Consider the following 23,485-nt stretch of genomic DNA (forward strand, 5'->3'; position numbering starts at 1 on the left):
AATATTTTATAACTTACGAAACTTGCTAATGTCATCACTATTTTTGTATTTTAAGGCCAATCGCAAACCAGTATTAAAAAGTACTTCTGGAAAATTTCCGCCATCTAACTTTTTTTATATATAACCTATCGCTTTTCAACTGATGGACATACATGACCCTTTACCTACTTGGCTAAAAGGGAATGAATTTCTTTTTTTTTAATTCTGAAGAACTCATTTTAATATTTTAGCGCCCACCGGTATTGAAAAAATAATAGGCAAATATTTACTGTTGTGTGTTATTATACGTTTGAACAAAACGGAATTCCACCTTAATTTCGCCAACAACCAAAGGGTAAAATACACAGAAAAAACTAACATTTATTTTACATCGTAATATAGTGGATACATTGTACATATAAGTGAATGGTGCGACTAATTTAAAACTAAAATAAAAAAACTGTCCATTAAAAACACATGTATTCTGTAAAATGTGAAAAATGAAAAAGACTTAATTTCAAAAACAAATCATAGTCACATCAGAATATAAAACAACAAAAATTATTGTAAAATTTCCAACAACAAAATCCTGTTGCACATTTAATGCAAACAAAAATAACAACAAAACTAATCATAATCACATCAAGGACTTTAAAATGAAACAACAGCAATAATTTTCCAAAAATAACAACGAAAAAGGTTAAAAATTTTAGTAAAATAAATTATTCTAAATGTAACGACAAAAATATACAATCCAAAGGGCAACAAAGCCCTACCATTAAAAACAAAACCTTATCAATACTCATATCAATTTATTGTTCCTAATTTGAGGGCAAATAAAATTAATATTATTACAATTACTATTAACACAACGACCCCAAGTAAAACTACTCATTAAGTTCGTTAGCAACACTTTATAAAAAGGAAACAATAACAATATAATGACAACAACAAGCAACATAGTTACAGCACCCACCACTAATCCAACCAATATTATTATGACCACCAGCAGCACTTTACCACCAACTTGGTCAAATATGTATGAAGTGACAACCACTAGCAGCATCAGCAACACCACAAACACAAATTCTTTAGAAATTACCAAACATTTTGCAAATTCTTTAAAAAATCTCAACGCACTAACGAACCACACCACCAGCATTAACAATGACACATACAATGAAGAGAGTGAAATGTTACAAACCATCGAATATATAGGAACTGTCTTGAGTTTCTACTATATACCCATCATTGTGGGCACCGGTTCTATTGGTAACATTCTATCGGTTTTTGTATTTTTCAAAACGAAATTACGCAAACTTTCGTCCAGTTTCTATTTGGCCGCTTTGGCTGTTAGTGATACTTGTTTCTTGTTTGGTCTCTTCGTTCAGTGGCTGAACTTTGTAGAGATTCACATCTATAATCGTGAATACTTTTGTCAGTTCTTTACATTCTTTAGTAATTTGGCATGTTTTTGTTCGGTTTGGTTTGTTGTTGCTTTTACGGTGGAACGTTTTATAGCAATCATGTATCCCCTGAGACGTCAGACGATGTGTACGGTGCGAAGAGCCAAAATGGTTTTGGTTGGTTTGACGATACTGGGTTGCTTGCATTGTGCCCCATTTTGGGTTTCCTCAACGCCAGTTTATTCACCAAAAGTGGGAACTACAATATGTGATATTAAAAGTGAATATAAGGTAAGTGAATTTTAGACCAATTTTATGAATAGAATTTTATAGTTAATACCACCATTTTATGTGATGAACCGGTCCTCATAAAACTTGGTAGATGATATTGGTATTTTATGCCGATGTGAAGGCTCAAGTGCTATTAATCTTATGAGCCATGCTGACGGAGACAGTTTTGCTTAAGCTGGCTGCATTCTAGGGGTCACCTTTGCACAAAACTAAGAACTAAACCTTCCTCCCACCTAACAAATGTCTGTTTCTTATATTGGGCGTTCTGTTAGGAACGATCTGTTGATTTGATTCTCCTGTCAGTGAGCCAGGGCAATCAACAGAAAGTCCGTCTGAATCCTTTGGATCCAAACACTTAAGTGTACAAGTCCCGAAATCCATCAAGCGTCTGTTCCAGATTGGACGGCTTCATGGTATGTTTGCTCTCAATGGGACGGCAGTTTTTAGTCCTCTGCAGCCGCAAGAGCAGCCCTTGCTTCAAAGTCAGCCAAATCCTCCCCCTACGTTGGAAAAGTCTTCGAACTCGTTGTCGGACTTTTCCAATGTATCCCAAGATACTTCCCCCAGGCACAAAACACCTTCCAGACCGGCTTTTGTTCGTCGGCGGGCCTCCGAACATATCGCAGAGCGTCTTAGCACCAAACCCAAAGATGCTTTAACGAGCGACGTCTCGCGAAATCGATTGTACATATCTATTTTGGCAGCCTTGCATCAATCAAAACTCTTAACTCCAACGTTATTAAGTTAAAATGTCCTGTAAAAAATATTCAATCATAGGAATAACTGACACAACATCACATTGAGTTAATATGGGTTCCGGCACATGAGGGCATCCGGGGATACAAAATATATTATAAATGGGTAAACATAGGATGGTCTCATGACTTAACTCTTGCACAAAGGGTTATTCACAATCCTTATTAAAATTGATAGATGAAACGGCTTTGAGTGGGACGGAAGTCAGGCAAAGTATAGCACTAGGACTCTATTGTCTTTTAATAAAAACTCCATTAGGTTTCTCACAGGTATAATTACTGGACTCTGTTTGAACATATGTCGAAAGCATAGGCTATCCACGTTTTAGAAACTGTAGAAGTTGTTTGGATAAGTAAGAATAATCTGTACTTGCTTGTTTATAAAAACAAAATAGTACAAGAAAAAGTAACGATGCTAAAAGCAAAGATGGAAAATTGTGTTTATGAAATTGAGCAGGGATGGGAACAACATTTATAACCAAGAACTATTTCAGCATACATAGTCGAGAAATTTTTGTTACTTGTCCTTCATTTAATGGTACTTTATCAATTTTTAGCATGTAGAGCTTGAAGTAAATGAAAAGGGTGACATGTCAAGTGATATAATGTTCATGGACGTTATGACACACCAAAAAGTATCATAGTGTCCATGGACGTGATGACAATTCTAAAAGGAGTCATAATGTCCATGGAGATTGTGACACTTTTAAAACAGAAATGTATTCGAAAATTTGTTTAGATTCGGAAAGAGAAACTATTATTCCTTTAAGAGAAGATCAAATTTTGGATTCCATTTAGTAAACGAAAACGTTGGCATGTCTTAATGTTCATGAACATTATGACACACTAAAAAGTGTCATAGTGTTCATGGACGTTATGACAATTCTTAAAAGTGTCATTATGTCCATGGAAATTGTGACACTTTTAAAAGAGAAATGTTTTGGAAAATTGGTTTAGAATTTAGGAAAGAGAAACTATTATTCCTTGAAGAGAAGATAACATTTTGGATTCCATTAAAAATTTGTCCTTGATAGCCGGCCTTCGGACGGGCGCAGGATTTTAAATTCGGAAATATTTCGAATACTGGATTTGCTAAATTAAACCTTTTTTCATAAACGAACTCTTTTAAATCAATGGACTTTATGTAATTTTTTATTATTTATTTACATATATTACAGGAGTTAGCACAAGTGGCCAAATAGCTGCAGACTAAATTTAACTTTTGATTTCATTTTGCTCATAGACATTGTGAAAGTTTCGAAATTTTCATAATGTTCTTGGATTCTACATGTGTGTCATAACATCCATGGACATTATGTTACTAGACATTATAACACGCCACCAATGGAAACCTATAAAAGGGGAGTTTTGGGTACTTTTTCATAATTCATAGCAAATTTAAATGCCTTAAGAGGTGATTTTATGTAACATGTAATTAAATACAAGCAAATATATAAAATATTTAATGATTCCATGGATAAACAAAAGCACTGACAGAGTTACAAAATAAAAATAAATTAATTACTGTTAAGACGACACAGAACATACTCATGCGGCTCTTTTATATGTCTAACAATACATATCAAAGGTTTTTGGTTTACATAACTTTCTTGACAATAGCTGAAATTAATTTGCTAAATTATTTGCAATTTTTTATTCACAATTCTTTATAATTGCAAATGACCCCATAAACTGATTAACTAGAATCACATATTTCTTGTTGTCCATTATATTGTATAATTGATAGAAGTTTTAATTTGTGATCCATTGTATGTAGCTGCTTAAAGGCAAACTCAACAAATATTTCGATAAGTAATGTTTCAAATTAAATATTTAAAATTTCTCAAGAATACTTATGATATATGAAAACTTAATTATGAACCTTTTAATCACAATAAACAAACAAGAAAATGAAAAATAAAAAGCAAATAATTTTAAAAATTAACTTCAATATTTTAAGGGTCCTTTTTTTAATTTTAGCTTGATTTTATGTCATGATTTTTTAAAGTATTATTAAAAAAATAATATAAATATTTGATATTTTATTTGCTCTTTAAACTTTGCCTTTTTTGCAGGACTATATAACGCTACTTAATTATTGGGATACAATTGTTGTATTTGCGGTTCCCTTTACAACGATTGCCGTTTTGAATACATTCACTGGATGTACTGTTTGGAAATTTGCCACAGTCAGAAGGACTTTAACTATGCAAAAATTGTAAGTATAAAACATTCTAAAGAACATTTAATTTTTAAATTAAATAACTATTTACAAGTAAAAAGACACTTTACATAGAAAATAATCCATGTTCAACTTAACGAAAAAAATTTCGTAACTTCTATTTTCGTAATATTTACAAAAATTTCGTGTATAATACGAAATATTATTTAATAAAACCCTTTTCTATTTTTACGAAAGTACGAAAATCTTTCGTAATATTTTTTTTTTAAATTTTAGCAAAAATTAAACATAATGATATTAATTATATTATGATTAAATAAAACTACAACATTTTTATAAAATTAAGAAAAAGTATAATATTATTCACGAATTATTTTCATAAAAAAATGAAAATTCGTGTGGAGAATAATTTTGAACTAAAATTAGAAAATTTATTTTAAAATGAACAAAAATATTCGAATAAATTAATATTATAATATAATATTATAATATTATTCAAAATTCACTTTTTTTCAATTTATGTTAATTAATTTTTTCAAGAATATTTTGCATTATACTAAAATATTTCGTACAATTTCGTATATATTAAGAAAGAATTTCGTGGTGCGAAACAACGAACGATTCGTACAATGTACGACATTTTTCGTATATATTAGGCATAAGGTTTGAATTAATAACTTTAAAGTTTAAGTTTTTTTCGATAAACAAACTTTTCATAGTTGTAAATCAAAGAAACTTCATATAGTTCTGCAATTTAGGGTTTCCAAATAAATCAAACAGTGTTCTTTAATTTCCTCTTGATGAAAGGATCCCGTATTGGCGTGATTGCAATACCGGGAAGAAGAGGTGCCACCAGTACATCCATTCTGCCGGTGATGATCAAATATATTTATGGCCTTTCGTTGTATTGATTTGACATGGAATCTTGTTCCGGTTATTGGTGAGGTACCTTAGGGGTGCACTTGTTGACAATCCAAATTAGCGGGAATGTCTTTAAGTTTATAATTATGAATAAGTTCAGTGTTGTTAACGAGACAACAGATACCTCAAAGAGGATTAATAGTGGAACTAAGCGTAGAGAATGAGTTGGTGTTAAGTTTTTATGATACAGAATGAATACAAGTGTGTCAGATGTTGAGAAGTATGCTTGATTGAATGAAAGGTCTCTTATAAATGTAATATCATTGAATTTTCCTTCCTTGTCCAGGCAAGTTCAGGAAAAATTCTTCTCATTCCAAACTTAATTCAGTGTGTTCTCTGTAAGTTAGAACAGAGTCTTATGTTATCTCGAAAATTAAGCAACAGGGCAGCAATGGTCAGAGATTAGATAGCTTAAGTACTTGAGCAAAGTGCTTGTACATGGACAGGCAGAACAATGTACAAAAATTGCCACCTGCGTATAAGATACACAGAGAAGCTCACTCTATGGAAGCAAAAGACCATCGTGAAATAAGGCCAACGTGACAAGTGTTCACGTTAAGTACTTCTACATTTTGTCTTCTTTAATGTGCACCCATTTTGGACATGAAGTTTTATATTTTGGTACTTTTTGACTTGTAATGGTTATTTGTGAATCATAAAGAATAAAGTTGAAAATCGGCAACAAAAAATACATCTTCTAGGAATTTCCATTATGTATGAAAACATTTTAAAATGTTCACTGCATAAAGTAGATATTTTGCATGACAACAATTTGACTTTATCACCAACACATTTTGCATTTCAACAATTTTCTTACAACTACTTATTTTTTCAGAAAAACTCAGCATTTGGCTCTTCATGGTACATTGTCATCCCCATCATCATCATGCTCAGCAAGAGAAAGCGGATCTATAGCAGCAACAGCTTCAGTAACTGGAACACAAGCTATTTCAACATATCGTATTACAACTTCATCATTGAAACGTCAGAAAACAACAACGTCTTGTGTGAATGCATCACCACACACCAATGGGCAACAACATAATAATATTGCTACACACCATCATCATCACCAGTGCGAGGAACATCACACACATCCCCATCCAAATCGAGCAAACCTGATTAAACACGCTACAAGTGATGATATATTTTCCAAAAAATCAAGTAAGTTGGCATTAACTTTTATACTTTAGTCATGGCGTCTCTTGACTGTCATTTCTTGAGAAATGCTACAAAGTTGTTTATTATTAGTTTGATGCACATCGTAACATTGCAATGCAGTTCAAGGAATTTTAAGAATGATCATATTAAAAATTGTTGCATTAGAAGAAAGTAACACTTCTAGAAAAAGGGAAGGTGTTAAATTATCAAAGAGAATTTTTGGATAGATATTAGTTGAAATATTTTATTAAATGTGTGTGTGTGTATATTGAATATTGTTTACCAAATTTTTCAGTTATTTTTACTTTTTCAATGAAACTTATTCCTATGATTTTGTTATCAATGTCTGGGTTTTTATAAGATTCTAAGATGATCAAGCCAAATATATCTATCTGTTGAAACATGTATGTTGTATTAATACAATTTGTTTGGTTTTTAAAAAGGCCATTAGAATAGAACATTTTAGCTTGGATTCTGAGATAGACGTTCTGAAATTCACTTTTTAATTTACCTACACATGTGGACACATAGATGCTCAGTATAGAAGATTCGACACAATAAACAAAATAAATATTTGCTATTTGTTCTTATAATTTGATATGTATTTTGTTCATTTCTTTTTCTTTACAGAAAAAAGAAAAATGACGAATTCATCACAATTGAAGGTTACAAAAATGTTGTTGATTGTTTCAACGGTCTTTGTTTGTTTGAATTTACCAAGTTTTATTATGAGAATGATTACGTTCTTGGAGGTAAGAAAATATTTACTTATAAAACAAGTATGAATGTATAGTCGGGCGTAGCCGACCATATGATACCCTACACCAGTCAGTATGTATGTTAAAAATGGGGATTATTTAAAAAATAAAGCATTTGGTTTGTTTTTTAATTTTATTTCGGAATATTTTTACTTTTTTTTTGGCAAAAAAGAGATTTTTTTAAGAGGGCTCAAAGGGGAGTAGGGCAAAATATGGCCCTATCCTTAAAAATGTTGGTAGGGGGAGTTAAGTCTTCTTCAATATTATTTATGTAGGATTTAAAAGTGTTATTAGTGTTTGTAAGTGAATTTTGACCTTTAAGTCATTTTCTGAAGGGGAGTTTGTATGGGGGATAGGGTCAAATGAAGCCCGATCATTACAAAAATCGGTAATGTCATCTAAAGTTCTATAAAACTAAGTTTTGTCGACTTTTGTTAACATAATAGATCATTTAAATTAATTATAAGCCAAAAGGCCCTATTTGGGGGGTACGGTTGTATGGGAGCTAGTCGAAATAATGGACCAATTTTAACCATTTTCAATTGGTTTCATCCTTGGGCCAAAAGAAGCCAAATTTCATCACAATTATATTCAAAATTGCGACCTGTACCTTGCGCACAAGGTTTACATGGACAGCCAGCCAGACGGACGGACGGACATAGCTTAATCGACTCAGAAAATGATTCTAAGCCGATTGGTATACTTTAAGGTGGGTATAGGATGAATATTTTTGTATGTTACAAACATCAGCACAAACCCAATATACCCTCCCCACTAAAGTGGTGTAGGGTATAATTAAATATACATATATAAAATGCCAGTTCATTCTTTCTATTTATGCACCCTACACCACTTTAATAGCGAAAGCATATTGGGAATGTACTTATTTATTAATATAATAATACTAATATCTGGACAAAAATTGATAAAAAGACCTCTTAAAAAAATTATATGGATGTCCACGATCCACATATAAACACATGCATCTTTAGGAAATTCAGTATAAATATGTAAACATAAATCCAATGCCACATTCAAGAGTGACGTTCACTCATGCCTGACTATAATGTATTACTTGTTTCCGAATTGAGTAAAAATGTCGAAAAATGCATGATAACACTGTATAAAAGTAAACTAAATGTAAACTTAATGTTTATTAAACTTTGCTCAAGTACTCGAGCTATCTAATCACTGGCCATTGGTAACTCCCGAAGTGCAAAAACTTTACATCCGTTTACTACCAAGCTAATGGCATAGCATCTGTTGAGTCGTCAACAACACCTAGAGACGTATTCGGTTTACCAAAACACAAATCCATCGTACTCTATTATGAGTACGATGGATTTAAGTTTTCCCTGAACAAACCTGGACAAGGAAGGAAAATTCAATGGTACCACTTGCATAAGATACCTTTCATTTGTCAACATTCAACCCAACACACTTCTCATTCATTAAACACATCCATATAGAACAACATTCGACATACTTACGCTATGAGGACGGGGGAAAGACCCATATCCCGCACTTTCATCATGTATTTTATGCATTTAACACGAACGCTTATTTCCACAGTCACTCCTCTATGGGGTATTTGTTGTCTTGAATTATATATTTTACCCTGCATCTGTCTTTAAATAGAAATTCTCTTCCTGCGGATACGGGTTTAAGCCAAAGCCATCATGTGCAACTCGAAGGGCCCTCTCCAACAATCAGGACTAGGCAAAGTCCGAAACTCTGTTTTGTGGTTTACCGGTTCCCGTGGTACCTGATTATGTGGCTCTCTGGTTCAACGCCATTTTGAATCATTTCAGTAAAAGGCCAAGGATACATTTGTTCATTATCAGTTTATAGTACCGCCAGACTAAAGGAACTCTTTTCGTCGCTATCAAACCAAGATGATGTGTATCACCAAGATAAAATGCCCCCGGAGAGAACAGAGGTTATAAACGAAATTAGGCCCTATCACTACGTGGTAATGAATAGTGTTTTAGGAACTTGTCTATAGACCAGTCTTTTGTATAGTATATTAACTAGTTTATGAACTAGTCTAGGAAGTATACTAGGTTAGGTAACGTGGATTGCTTCATAGCTAGCCAGTTCACCAGCACCTGTCCTTTGAGACCGTGCAGATGTCTGGTAGTCCAACAATCATGTGTCTAAGTCATAGAGAAGATTTAGCAGAAATGAATTTGATATATATCAAGTATGATATTTAGCATCCTCTCTAGACTAGACTAAGGAGTCTTTGTACCATATACTAAAAAGTCTACAGACTGGTGCTGATTTAATTTTCCTTTTCTTTTTCAGACACAATCATCGACAAATGAAAAGACAACTGTAGTATTACAATACATTTTTCAATTATTGTTCATAACAAATTTCGGAATCAATTTTGTACTGTACTGTGTTAGTGGTCAAAATTTTCGGTAAGTTTATTTTGTTAGTACTCTTTAGTAATTTGTGATTTCTAATTAATAATTAACATTGCAATTTTTTTGTTGTCATTTATTAGCAAAGCAGTTTTGAGTTTGTTTCGCAAAGTTTCTACAACTCAAAGAGATGGAACAACACAGATTACAGGTAAAACTTAATTAAGAGTTTAAGCTCTTCTTTTCTTCAGTTTTCAAATTTATATAAATTTTTTAATAATTAGAACAAATTATAGAAAAATAAAACAATTGTATTATAATCGGTAATATCGAATAACACCTTAAAAATATGTGTCATTAATTAAAGACGGAAGGACAAAGATCACAATGAACCGATACTTTTGAAATTTATCACTACGATTTACTCATTTATCAGATTTGTAATAAATATAACATCGATGTAATTTTTTAGCAGAGGCCTTTTATGAAGGCTTGGGTTATTTCTTTTAACCTTATTTCAGGGGACATTTATATAGGAGCTATAGGTGAGTCAATATAGTCGATTTCTAATTGTAAACAAATAAAAAGTAGTAATTGGTTGCTAGGACTTTATAAAACTGACTTCTGAAAAAAACTTTATATAGCTACTAAGGGGGTAATAGCGATCGATACTCTTAAAATTTAATCGCGATATAAGCATTTTGAAGTGAATTGTAGAACTTCAAGTAATTTTCTGAATGGGGCTTTGTATGGGTACTAAGCTCAAACGAGGCCCAATCATTAAATATAGTCATGCTGCTTATTGTTAAGATATTAGTTTATCTATATATATAAAAGAGTAGCCCAAACGGCTGAACCTAGAATCATGAAATTTTGAAAGTAGATGTGTAGATCCACTAAGGAGGGATTTTTGGAAATTTGCACATTTACGGGTAAAAAGGGGAAAAACGGGTAAAACAGGTTTTCTTAAATATCTTACATAATATTAGTGATACAAGAAAATTTTTAAATGCACCTGTATCTACTCTTAAAATGAGCAGACGGGTGTCTGGTACTTTTTTGAAATTCGTACTTTTAAGGGGTAAAAATGTGTAACAAAGGTGATTTTGGTACCTTTTTCATCCCTTTATAACTTTTAAATTAATTATCATTATCGAATTTTTTATCGAACTAAATATTTTGGATACATCTCTCAAAATTATGAGACACCTGTTACGTGCTTTTTTAAAGTTCAGTCCCTTTTGGGTGTAAAACGTACAAAACTGTATTCATGGTACTTTTTAGCACATTAAGAAAACTTTTTCGGTTTATTACGTACTAACTCTGTAATATTTATACCCTTCACCTTCGTGAGAAGGGTATATATAAGTTTGTCATTCCGTTTGTAATTTCTATAATATAATTTTCCGACACTATAAAGTATATATATTCTGGATCCTTATAGGTAGCGGAGATGATTAAGCCATGTCCGTCTGTCTGTCTGTCTGTCTGTCCGTCTGTCTGTCTGTCTGTATGTTTGTTGAAATCAGTTTTTAGAAGACCCCAGATATCTGCGAGATCCGAATCTTCCATAATTCTATCAGACATACGACCGGCAAGAACGCTATTTAAAATCAGCAAAATCGGTCCATAAATAACGGAGATATGAGCAAAAAACCGAGACAACCTCTGAAAATTTCATATAAAATTTAGATTTTTTTATTCATGCTCAGACAGAAACTGCAAAAAACAAAAACAAAATACATAACAATACGGTAAATATTGTTATTGTAATTTGTTTATAAAAGCAAAGCAGAGCAAGAGCAGCAGAGCAAGAGTAGCAGAGCGAGAGCAGCACTAATGTTTTGTTATTGGCTAGAAATATGAAATTAAGTATGTAGAGCCTGGATTAAGTGAGAACCTATAAAAGGGGACTTTCTGGTACTTTTTCGTTCTTCAAAAGGTATTTTTTGAAATTTCTATAATATTGAACCTAGAAACATGAAATTAAGTATGCATGGCCCGGATTAAGTGAGGACCCAAACAAGGGGAGTTTTTGGTACTTTTTCGTTTTTCAAAAGGTACTTTTTGCAATTTATACAATATTGAACCTAGAAACATGTAATTAAGTATGTATGGCCCGGATAAAGTGAGGACCCATACAAGGGGACTTTTTGGTACTTTTTCGTTTTTCAAAAGGTACTTTTTGCAATTTCTACAATATTGAACCTAGAAACATGTAATTAAGTATGTATGGCCCGGATTAAGTGAGGACCCATAAAAGGGGACTTTTTGGTACTTTTTCGTTCTTCAAAAGGTACTTTTTGCAATTTCTACAATATTGAACCTAGAAACATGTAATTAAGTATGTATGGCCCGGATTAAGTGAGGACCCATACAAGGGGACTTTTTGGTACTTTTTCGTTTTTCAAAAGGTACTTTTTGCAATTTCTACGATATTAAACCTAGAAACATGTAATTATGTATGTATTGGCCAGGATTAAGTAAGGACCCATAAAAGGGGACTTTTTGGTACTTTTTCGTTTTTCAAAAGGTTTCTACGATATTAAACCTAGAAACATGTAACTAAGTATGTATGACCAGGATTAAGTGAGGACCCATGAAAGGGTACTTTTTGGTACTTTTTCATTCTTCAAAAGGTATTTTTTGAAATTTCTATAATATTGAACCTAGAAACGTGTTATTAAGTTCGTATATCCCGGATTAATTGAGAACCAGTAAAAGGGGACTTCTTGGTACTTTTTCGTTCTTCAAAAGGTACTTTTTACAATTTCTACAATATTGAACCTAGGAACATGTAATTAAGTTTGTATGGCCCGGATTAACTGAGGACCCATAGATGGGGACTTTTTGGTACTTTTTCGTTCTTCAAAAGGTACAAAAGGCTTTAAACACATCATGGTGAAGGGTATATAAGATTCGGCACAGCCGAATATAGAACTCTTACTTGTTATTGTAATAAAATTTTTGCTATTTCAATGTGTAAAAAGTACCAAAAAGGGAAAAAACCGGAAATTTAATTTTATTCAAACCAACCAACTTTTATAAAATTTCAAAAAGTAGTTTATTTACTCACACAAAATAAGCTTTTGGTATATTATTTTGGAATTCGAGTACTAAGGCCTATATAGGACCAAATTCGAGTAAATTGAGTTTCATCTGTGATATATATGTAGATTTAAATACGGAACATTTTGTAAACTTAATTCTCGAAAAAGTATACTTCTAAGCGAAAAGGGGAAACATTGTACTTATTTTATTAGTACTTTCCACTTAGGTAAATTTTATTTAACTTTTGGTACTTTTTCTTCCTTCCAATGATACTCTATGTATGTTCTTTAGTATGAACTGAAAAAACATGATTATTAAACATACACGGTCCTCATTGAATAAGATCCTTTAAGAGACAAATTTTTAGTACTTTTTGTCTCATAAATTGTACTTTTTTAATTTTCTAAATAAAATATTCAACCTAGGAACATTAATTTTAACATACATGGTCTTGACTGAATAATATTCTGAAAGTGGGAACTATTTGGTACTTTTCTATTCTTCAAATGGATTCTTTATAATGGTTAACCGGAACACACGGTCCTTATTAAATGAGAATTTATTGAAAGAGATCTTTGCACTTTTTCGTTTTTCCGATGGTACTTTTTGATATTTTTACGATATTGAACATAGTTAGGGTAGCGAAGCACCCAGGGTATGCTAGTTTAAAATAATCGAAGAGTTCAGTTATGTTAGATACCTGGCCAACATGTGAACCCTTCATTATTATTATCCCAAGGAAATACAAAAGCTAAAAGTGACTCTTGGGCAGTATTGATTACACAAGATAATTACATGGTCAATTACAATTACTTTTAATGAGTAATAGAAGAATAACCATTACTTGTAATTGAAGTTTTGACAATTACAATTACTTTTAATTGTTATTTAAATATTGGGACAATTGCAAGTAATTGTAATTGGCAGAACATCAATTACAATTACTACATATGTAATTGTAATAGAAAATTTAGTCATTATACCGCTATGCCTGCTCTTGGGTGAAATAAGCATTTGTTAGGCAATGAGAAGAAAACCAGGGTACAGACAAACAAAGTGTTTTATAACACTGTCAGAGGGAAAATCCCAAAGGTTGTTAGCGCTAAATAAGTGCGATCTTAGAATACTAACTGGATTATTTACTGAACATTGTAATCTCAGTTACTATTAATTTACTCTAGGAAATTTATTTATGAAATTTATACAGATTTTGTCGGTAACAAGAGGAAGCCTCAGAAAATATTCTATGCCCATTACTAGCTTCCAGTAAGGCTGAGGGCTGCCTTACTAACCCCATAATGTGAATTAACCAATCAATAAAAATCGTTTTGTACAATTTTCATTTAATTATGTTTAAAATTGCAACTTGTATACTCAATGAATATGAGCAAACACAAAGCGATTTTAAGGATATCATTGTGTTAATTGGGGTCATATGTTAAATATTTTTAAAAGGATGGTTGGTCATAACAACGTGTAAGCAATTTGTGGGTATTACATTACATTTAAAACAACATCAACAATTTAAATTATAGTCAGATTGATTGATGAGGTTTGTAAATTTAAAACACATGCTTAAGCATCATCGTATCATATTCCAGTATATTTTAGAGGTAAAATATGAAATTCCATGTAAACATTAAGGCAGTATTTTAATTGTTCGGAAAATATTGTAACAATTGGAGTAAAGCTACGATGGAAAAGTTTCAGAAGAATTTTTTAAAGAACAGACTCTTGAAAGTGTAAACCTATGAAATTTTAGACGTAAGACTATAAATTCCGATCAAAATTTTAAAAATGTTTTTTTTTTAAACAAAAAAAAAAAATCTCACACAAAAAACGAATCTAGGCTTCTTGCACGTTAGTACGCTATCGTACTCACAACCACTATAAGTGTAATTAAAATTAATACAGACGGTATGCAGTAGTTATTGAAAAGTAAGTGGTTATGTAATCAATGAAATAAAAACTACATATCATCTGCATAACTCAAAAGTAATTTGTTTACTTATTGGATCATTTAAAATTCGATGATGGCTTTCATATAACCACTTGCATACATAAGTATGGAAAACCTTTGGGTGTGATTTGAAGTTGTATGTAGCTAAAGTGGAAAGTTCAAAATACTACAACCACAAATATTGCAATATAAAATGTTATTTGTTTAATGGTCGCCTTGTTAAGGTAATGAAAGTATAACTTTTATTTTTAGCTTTTTAAACACATAAAATATTTTAAATTCCCTTTAGCTAAAAAAAAACACATACATGAGTTTACAATAAGTGATTTATATATAATTTATATAATGCTACTGCTGTTGTTGCATAACAAAAAACATTGAATTAAAATTAATAAATATTTTATTTCTTAATTGAATGACTAACTGATTTTGTGGATTTTTTTAACATTTAATAACGAAAAATTTCAAATTGTAAAATGTTTATAGCTGGAGAATAAGGTATAAATACTTATTTACATTAGAATATTCCATGGACAACGGAATATCTATCAAACAATGCGAGAAAAATAACAAATATAAATAGTTAAAAGCTTAAAACTTATTTCCTGAAGATTTTTGACGGAGATTTTGGCCGAATTTCAACGTTAAACTTTATTTTTTAAGACATTGATGGGAGTTAGTCATTTCCAGAAGGTGATATTATATGGGGTGTAGGGCCAGTCACGAGAAATCCAAAAATTTTGTCAGGGAGATTTCGATTGTCGATTTTCACTCATTTTCTGAAGTGGACCTCATACGTACGTTAGGATTTGGAATTGATCCTTATAAAATTTGGTAGACCAATCTGCCATTTAAACTTGCGGGTACCTTTAAACTGGTTTATGTCGAATTTTATTGCAGTAATTTCGATTCATATGATTCATCGCTGAAATCATATTTTAAAGCCAGTAATGATCGTTAAAGTCATTATATGGAGGGTAGGGATCATCATAAAATTTAGTATAAAGAGATTTTCCTATTAAAGTCGTTTATGTAGAGTTCAATTTTTGTACACATTTTTAAGCATTTAATGGGTGTTAAAGTCATTTTCTGAAGAGAAACTCATAGGGAGAGTAGGGTCAATTATGGAACAATACTTATAAAATATTCATATTCATTACATCAATAACCCAGCAAAAAATGTGACGAAAAAGAAGTATAATTTTCACCACAAACAACATACTTGAAGTACTTCCAATTTTGGTGAAAAACCTATGAATTTTACATTAGCGTGTCATTGGAGAGATGTTATTCATTTTTGACAGCTATGAACTACATCTAATCTTATTCATAGATGCAATGAAAATCCGATATTTGGATGTTAAAAATAAACCGAATTCGTTCAATGTCATGTTTATGTTAATTTCATTGGTTTTTCACCAAAGTTTGATGTACTCTGAATATGTTATTTGTAGTGACTTTTCTACATCTCTTTCCTTTTCTACATCTCTTAACTCATTTGTAAGGAAATATTTGGTTTATAAAAGCGAAAAATATATAATCGCATTTTTAGATGTGATTAATATGTCGTTTGTAAAGTATGATATCAATTAGTTTTTGCTGGGTATCTATTGAGTGGGACTCCTACATGGGATTCTTAAAAACTCTGTTCCTTAAATGTACTAGCATTTTGCTAAAGTACTCGAGTTCCCGTAGTTATTACCCAACAAAAAAAGAACTTCCAAAGAAGCGAAAAAGAAGTAGAATTTACATCAGTACTGAAAAATATCTGAAGAAGCGATGATTTTAACACGGACTTGATATAGGAGGTATGTTTTTTTATTTGATTCTAAATTCACTACATCTGAAGTCATTCTCAGGAAGTAATTTTTATGTTCTTTTTGTCTTCCGGTATGTCTGGAAAAAACTATAATATCGCATATCTCAGAAACTACAATACCTAGTGTTCCCAATTTTTTTACGAACAACTTTGGCATCCATATGAACACATATAGACAAAGCCCTTTCAAACTCCCATATTAAAACACAAAAAAAGTTTATCTTGGAAACTATTAGAGCTAAAATTTTACACGATCCGTACTTTCATAAGGGCTTGGAATCTCCCAAATGAATTAAAAGAAAAATTTATATATTTAAGAAACTATTAGAGTTAAAATCCTCAAATTATGAAATCTCAAACATAAATGTAAACATTTGGGTAATAAATTGGCGGACTAGCAACCATATCCTTATGATTAAACGATAGATTTATATTTCAGCCATTTTAAGATAATTTGTTTAGTACAGACTGTAGTTGGTTTTGATATTTAAATTAAATTTCAATTCAATATTGCAAATTATTCACTTATTTATCTAGCCACGTATGTACTATTAACTGCAAGTAACAAGTTAAAAAGTCAAAAAAAAAGAAAGTATTAATGTATATGAAATAAAAAGATATATATTCATTTTTAATTAGAAATATAAAATCATCATTTAATTACAACTGAATAAACAAAGACACAGTTTTTTTTGTATTTAATTAAATACTTTTTATAATAAACTATAAAAAAGAAGCAAAATATTGAAATTGAGAAAGGGAGCAGCAGCATAGAAGATAAAGGATTTCTTTCCTTGTGTTTTTGACATTTTTCTCTTGTGAAGAACAGTAGCTGATGATTAATTTCATTTCATAATTAGTTTAATACAAAACGCATTTATAAATAAGTTATAATAAAAAAAGGGAACATTCTATTTTGAAAAGAAAATATGTAAAGTAGAAGGGGGACCATAAGCCATTGGGGCACAGCTGCATACATTGAATGTACAGACAAAAAATAATACATATATTATTATTTTTTTACTTCCAACAATTCTGCAACAATTTAAGAATATGTTGAAGGATTTTGTATTAGCGAGATTTTAAATAAGTGACAAATGATCTCCTTACTGCAACTGTTTTAAAAGAAAAAATCGCAATATGTTACCCTCTTTCTAAGTGTTTTATGTTAGTAAACGTCATCATCATTTTGTGGGCTTATATTGGTTGATATTATTACCAAAAGTAAACATTTGATTTAAAATTTTAAATATTTATTCTGGCAGACGTTTTCGCTATGATCGATATGTTGTGCATGAATATTCAAGCAATATTATGTCCCTGTGTCAGAGAGAAGAAAAACATTTTCAAACAAATTAAGAACACAAAGAATAACACACACAATCAATCAAAATTTTGTTAGAAGAACAAACACTTAAATATTCGTAGAAGTACGTACATACTTTAGCAATAATAGACAGATATTTATTGTCAAGTATAATTTAGCAAAGTGTTTGTGAGACGTCAACAATATTATTGTTTGCCTAAGTTGAAGAAGAAATTTGAATGTATGTAATACATACATATCTACATATGTATGTATGTAGTAGATACGTGTAAAATTACGACGTTAGCAATTTTCTAAAAATAAATATTATAGTAAAACCACTCGGTTGTAGATATTTGTAATTTTCATTTTGAATGAAAATAATATTTATTTATAAGTTTATTTGTTTTTCTATAGGAGCAGCCGGTTTATATTGACAAATATCCATTCAATCAATTTAAATTTCTTGTTACCATCTTTTTTTTTTTGGTAATATCAAAAAAATATTGATTGAGTCATTTATAGTCGGGCAAGGCCGACCATATAATACCCTACACCTGTATACGAATAATATTTGATTTAGTTTTCATAATAAAACATTTCTGTTGAATTGTACCTTGCTTTAGATATACTAAAGTATTTTAGTAAAATTTTGATGGGGCTTTTTAGAGGGGCTAGGGTCAAATGAGGCACTTTAATTATAAAGTTCATCAGGGTCATCAAGAAGTATAGAAATTTGTTTTTCAGTTTTTCGTCGAGATACGAGTATATTAAACATAATTATGAACTTAAAAGCCCTATTTGGCGGGTTCAGTTCTATGGGGTTAGGTGAAATAATGGACCGATGTTAACAATTATCAATAGGCTTCGTCTACAGTACCATAAAATATCATGTGCCAAATTTGATTGAAATATCTCCAAAATTGCGACCTGTAGTTAGATTACAAGGTTTTCAAGCTCTATTCGGGGGTTCAGTTGTATGGGGGCTAGGTGAAATAATGGACCGATGTTAATCATTTTCAATAGGCTTCGTCAACATTATAATAGATGATAATGTACCAAATTTCATTGAATTATCTCCAAAATTGCGACCTGTAGTTTGATTACAATGTTTACAAGCCTTATTCGGGGGTACAGTTGTATGGGGGCTAGGTGAAATAATGGACCGATCTTAACCCAATTTTCAATGGGGTTCGTCCCTGGGGCAATAGATGATCATGTACCAAATTTCATTCATTTATCTTCAAAATTGCGATTTGTAGTTTGAATACAAGGTTTACATGGACGGACGGACATAGCTGAATCGACTCAGAAAATTCAGAGCTGATTGGTATACTTTAAGGTGGGTGTAGGAACAATATTATTGTGCGTTACAAACATCAGCACAAACCCAATATAACTTCCTAACTGTAGTGGTGTAGGGTATAACTAGTCACTGTTATATTTATTTCGAAAGGGTTTCATTACTACATGTCCGTCTGTCTGTTCGAGCGTATAAGTCGAACACCTGACTTTCCGGCCTATTCCTCCCAAACATGGTGTTAGATGATTCACAGAACATTTCATGACAAGTTGCGTAATTTCTGATATGCAAAAACATGGTCTCGGTTGATTCAGTAACAGCAACTATATATGTCATCGGTAGACTCTAAAAAGAATCTATCAAATAAACCAAAGACAAGTTTTAACTCACAGAGAACAACAAGTAAAGACCGAAGAATTATTTGTCGAAGAACCATTTGTTTAAAGTCCCGCCAGACTAGAATTGTTACCAGCACTTATTATTAGAATCGGTTAAAATTTCATATAAAGACTGTTTCCGTGGTGCAACAAAATACTTTTTTAATTACTTTAGATTTAAGACAGATATCAAATGTTAACTTTTCCAAATTATTAATTTTAAACCGTTTTTTTTTTCTGTCATAAAGGACTATGAAAATAAAAATTGTGTACAAAAAGACGATCAACTGTTTCGAAGGAAACCAAAAAGTTCATTTATACAGATAAGAAATAGGGTAGGGAAATCTTGAACTCGTTTGATAAGATCCCATCTATAACAACTCTTAAAGTGCTATCTCTGAGAAAGCTCGAAATAAATCGAGAGAAGTTATTACCGACAACAAATGCAATTAATTTTTAAACAAGTGCACCATGCCACACTCTATCAAACGCCTTTGAAATATCTAGTGCCACCACTTTACTTTCGCCAAAATGGAGAATGGAATGACACCATTTATCCAAAAGGAAGGCTAGTAAGTCTCCCGAAGAGCGACCTCTACGTAAGCCATACTGGCGGTCGTTAAGTAAATTGTTGGATTCTTGACAAGATGGAAATTGACCATAATTTCCATAACTTTAAAAAGTGCGGAACAAAATGCTCCCTTTTAAGGAATTGGCGTTACATTAGCAATCTTCCAGCATGCAGGAAATTTGGCGGCGTGGTATAGAATACTGAAAAGATTAGCTAATGGACGAGCTAGCAGTGGTTGATCGCTAACCGGTAAGCAAGAATTGTTGTGAATTACTCAGCTAAAAGGTGAGGTTTATCAACAGGCTTAATGAATGTTTGGTCGTCCTTGAAAAGCGTCGGAATTGAAGAACTAGCATTATCCTTTACACTTTTAACGAACGACCAAAAGGTTTTGCTGACCCTAGGAGAAGCACTCTGGCACACGAAGACCACGCCTTTTTGCGCAGCTTATCAGTTAGGACGTTTTTATTATTACGCTGATCCTAGGAGCACCACTCTGGCACACGAAGACCACGCCTTTTTGCGCAGCTTATCAGTTAGGACGTTTTTATTATTACGCAAACTTCTGAAAGCTTCCTTTCTAGATCTGACTTGAGATTCGACTATGTTACTCACTTGTATACCCATATCTCAAGATTTTGGAGGTGTTTCAGAAAAATAGTATCACTTCCTAGGTTTTTAAATTTTCGTTATTTTGTATCACTGTGTTGTTGGTCATAGCTCCTATACGATGACCTGATCTGAAAATTACTTTGCATAATCGTAAACAAATCATGAATTAATAATGATATTGGTGTAAGTCATTATAGGTATATGTCTTGTATATTTTGAATTTATCGCTTTACTACTATTGTACTCTAAAGGTCAGTCTTTTCACAAAGTGAACCTTATACTGAGGCTTGCCACAAATATATCCCGATGTTCAGTTCTTTTTGGATACTGAAACTAAAATGTGGTATATTTTATCGCTATAACTAGATGGAATCTAGAACCGATGTTGTCCATTCTCAATAAAAATAGAGAATATTTGCGGACATTTAGAGTTCGAAGCTTATTGTGACATGACTTAGATTTAAAAAAGGAAGCAGAATAAATTTTTATAATTTTTTTTAAAGATAAATGGAACAAACCACAATTAATATTTAAAAAAAACTTTATTATTTAACTCTTCTTAACATAAAAAGTTTATTTCATGTTAAATTTAATAACCTTAAATATAGAATTTCTTTTAAATATTTATGTACATATATATATATATACATATGTATGTACATTAGACCGACTCTAAAAAAATTACTCACAAAAATATTTTCAATCTCTAAATGAAAAAAGTCATACGAAATGAAGAATAGTTATAGTTTATGAACTAAACTATTTTGAAGATCTTCGTAAGTCATGTAAATTTTGATAGGATGATTTATTGCTTTCCACAAAAAGTGAATCAGTCAGTCAGTCTAATGTAAGTTATTTCAAACAATAGTATTAAATATACTTCTACAATACTGTTGCTATATAGTGTGAAATCCCAATATTTATATTATTTTTATATTTTTCCTTTTTACTAACATAATAAATTAAACAAGTTATATGGAATCTTATACAACCACCATCAAATCTTGTTATACTCTACATCACTTTAGTGATATTGGTCCTATACTTACCTTTAAGTATACCAATCGTCTTAAACCTTGTAATCAAAATCGCAATTTTAAAGATAATTGAATGAAATTTTATACATGATCTTCTATTGTCCCAGGGACGACAATCAGTCTATTATTTCCCCATAATACTGAACCCACCAAATAGGGCTTTTAAGTTAATAATTATGTTTAATATAATCTTCAAAATTTGGCTTAAATGTGCACAGTTTTATTCAACAATAAATAGTATATCTAAGGCAAGGTACAATTCAACTTATATGCTTTATTATGAAAACTAAATTACACTTTATTCGTATACAGGTGTAGGGTATCATATGGTCGGCCTCGCCCGACTATAACTTCTTACTTGTTTAATTGAATGAATTATGTAGGTCGTCAACCTATACTATGTGTAATATTTGTGGTCGACTGGCGCTAACATGTCGTGGGACACTTTTTCACAGGCTAAAGTTTTGAACAGTTTTGTGGATTTGCCTCTCGTGATACTTTGGTGTGCACTTTAACCTGTACTTCAGGTGGTAATCGAACCTACCACCTCCGGTCTATTAGACTAGAACACTAACTGTTCTTGATAACCATTATATCAAGAACATATAGGAATATAAAAAATACATTTTCCATTTATCTTCATATAAAATATGTAAATACTCGAATTACTTTTTAAATGTTTTATTAATATTAAAAAAAAAATTCATGAAAATTAAATATATCCACAAATAGACATGTATATGAAAATTTTAATGTGTATTTTTGTGTTTATTACTTATGTGGATATTAATACAAAATTTTCTTTCTCTTTTGCAGTAACCGAATATTATCGTAATAGCGGTGGCCCCAATACTTCAACGCGTAGACGCATGATGGCCCAAAATGGTTGGAATGAAATGCATGAATTGCAACGTTTAAAATAAATTTTATTAAACATTTGGATTATAAATCTAAATTTTTAGTCGTAATTTGTATTTAAAATTGTATCTCTTTAAATCACTTTTAAATATAAATAGAGTTTTTAAAATAGATTTAAGTTTCAGAAAATAAACTACAAATCTTATTACATTATGTTAAATAATCGTTTGCAAGTTTTTTTACTGGTACAAACATATTTTACGAAATCCTCTTTTTTATGAGCAACAACGTTTAACAGCCACTTAAAATCCTCTAACCTCTCAGCATGCAGAGAAACTCTTGTTAACAAGGTACACATTCAGAATTTCGATTACGTTTCTGCATTGATAGAATAATCAATTCAGAAAGTCAATTTGCTAAAAAGAGAAAATTCCGATTCGAATTTAAATGCAAAATAGGAGTGATAAACCCGGAGAAGACTTAAAGCTATATTTTCAAAATAGTTAGGCGGCATATCGAAGTACATTGAATTCAGTTTGTCGGTGACCGACGCGTCGGTCGCAATATAGTTATGTACTCAGGTGAAATCGTTGAGATTACATAGGCAGAGGCCTACTGGGAAAGTATAAGTAACTAATTCAATGAAAGTTGAACATAAAATGTTTTCAGTGGAAGCAAGATTGATGATACGCATCCTGAATGTACAGAACACGTAACGATTGTAGAGTTTGTGTTGTAATCAAACTTTTGTTGATCATTAAAAATTGAT

At 31.4% G+C, this 23,485-nt stretch overlaps 2 protein-coding genes across 7 annotated transcripts in view; one reads left to right on the forward strand and one right to left on the reverse strand.

The window, feature by feature from the left end:
- LOC111688408 (protein furry) overlaps positions 1–23,485 on the reverse strand; it is a 137,348-nt gene that overhangs the window by 17,558 nt on the left and 96,305 nt on the right. The window lies entirely within an intron of this gene.
- LOC124420158 (5-hydroxytryptamine receptor 1-like) lies at positions 324–22,827 on the forward strand. The gene is made up of 7 exons (XM_046952273.1): positions 324–1,676; positions 4,507–4,649; positions 6,370–6,698; positions 7,326–7,447; positions 9,761–9,879; positions 9,966–10,033; positions 22,675–22,827. Exons 1-7 carry the CDS (start codon positions 921–923, stop codon positions 22,779–22,781), a joined length of 1,644 nt encoding a protein of 547 aa, XP_046808229.1. The 5' UTR covers positions 324–920; the 3' UTR covers positions 22,782–22,827.

Source organism: Lucilia cuprina, chromosome 5 (assembly GCF_022045245.1).
Source record: "Lucilia cuprina isolate Lc7/37 chromosome 5, ASM2204524v1, whole genome shotgun sequence".
Lineage (NCBI taxonomy): Eukaryota > Metazoa > Arthropoda > Insecta > Diptera > Calliphoridae > Lucilia > Lucilia cuprina.

What these genes read in the sequence shown, in the direction of transcription:
- LOC124420158 (XM_046952273.1), top strand. Translation starts at nt 921, where the DNA reads ATGACAACAACAAGCAACATAGTTACAGCACCCACCACTAATCCAACC. An exon ending in ATATTAAAAGTGAATATAAG is followed by an intron (nt 1,677 to 4,506) that starts GTAAGTGAATTT and finishes CCTTTTTTGCAG; the next exon opens with GACTATATAACGCTACTTAA. An exon ending in TGGAACAACACAGATTACAG is followed by an intron (nt 10,034 to 22,674) that starts GTAAAACTTAAT and finishes TCTCTTTTGCAG; the next exon opens with TAACCGAATATTATCGTAAT.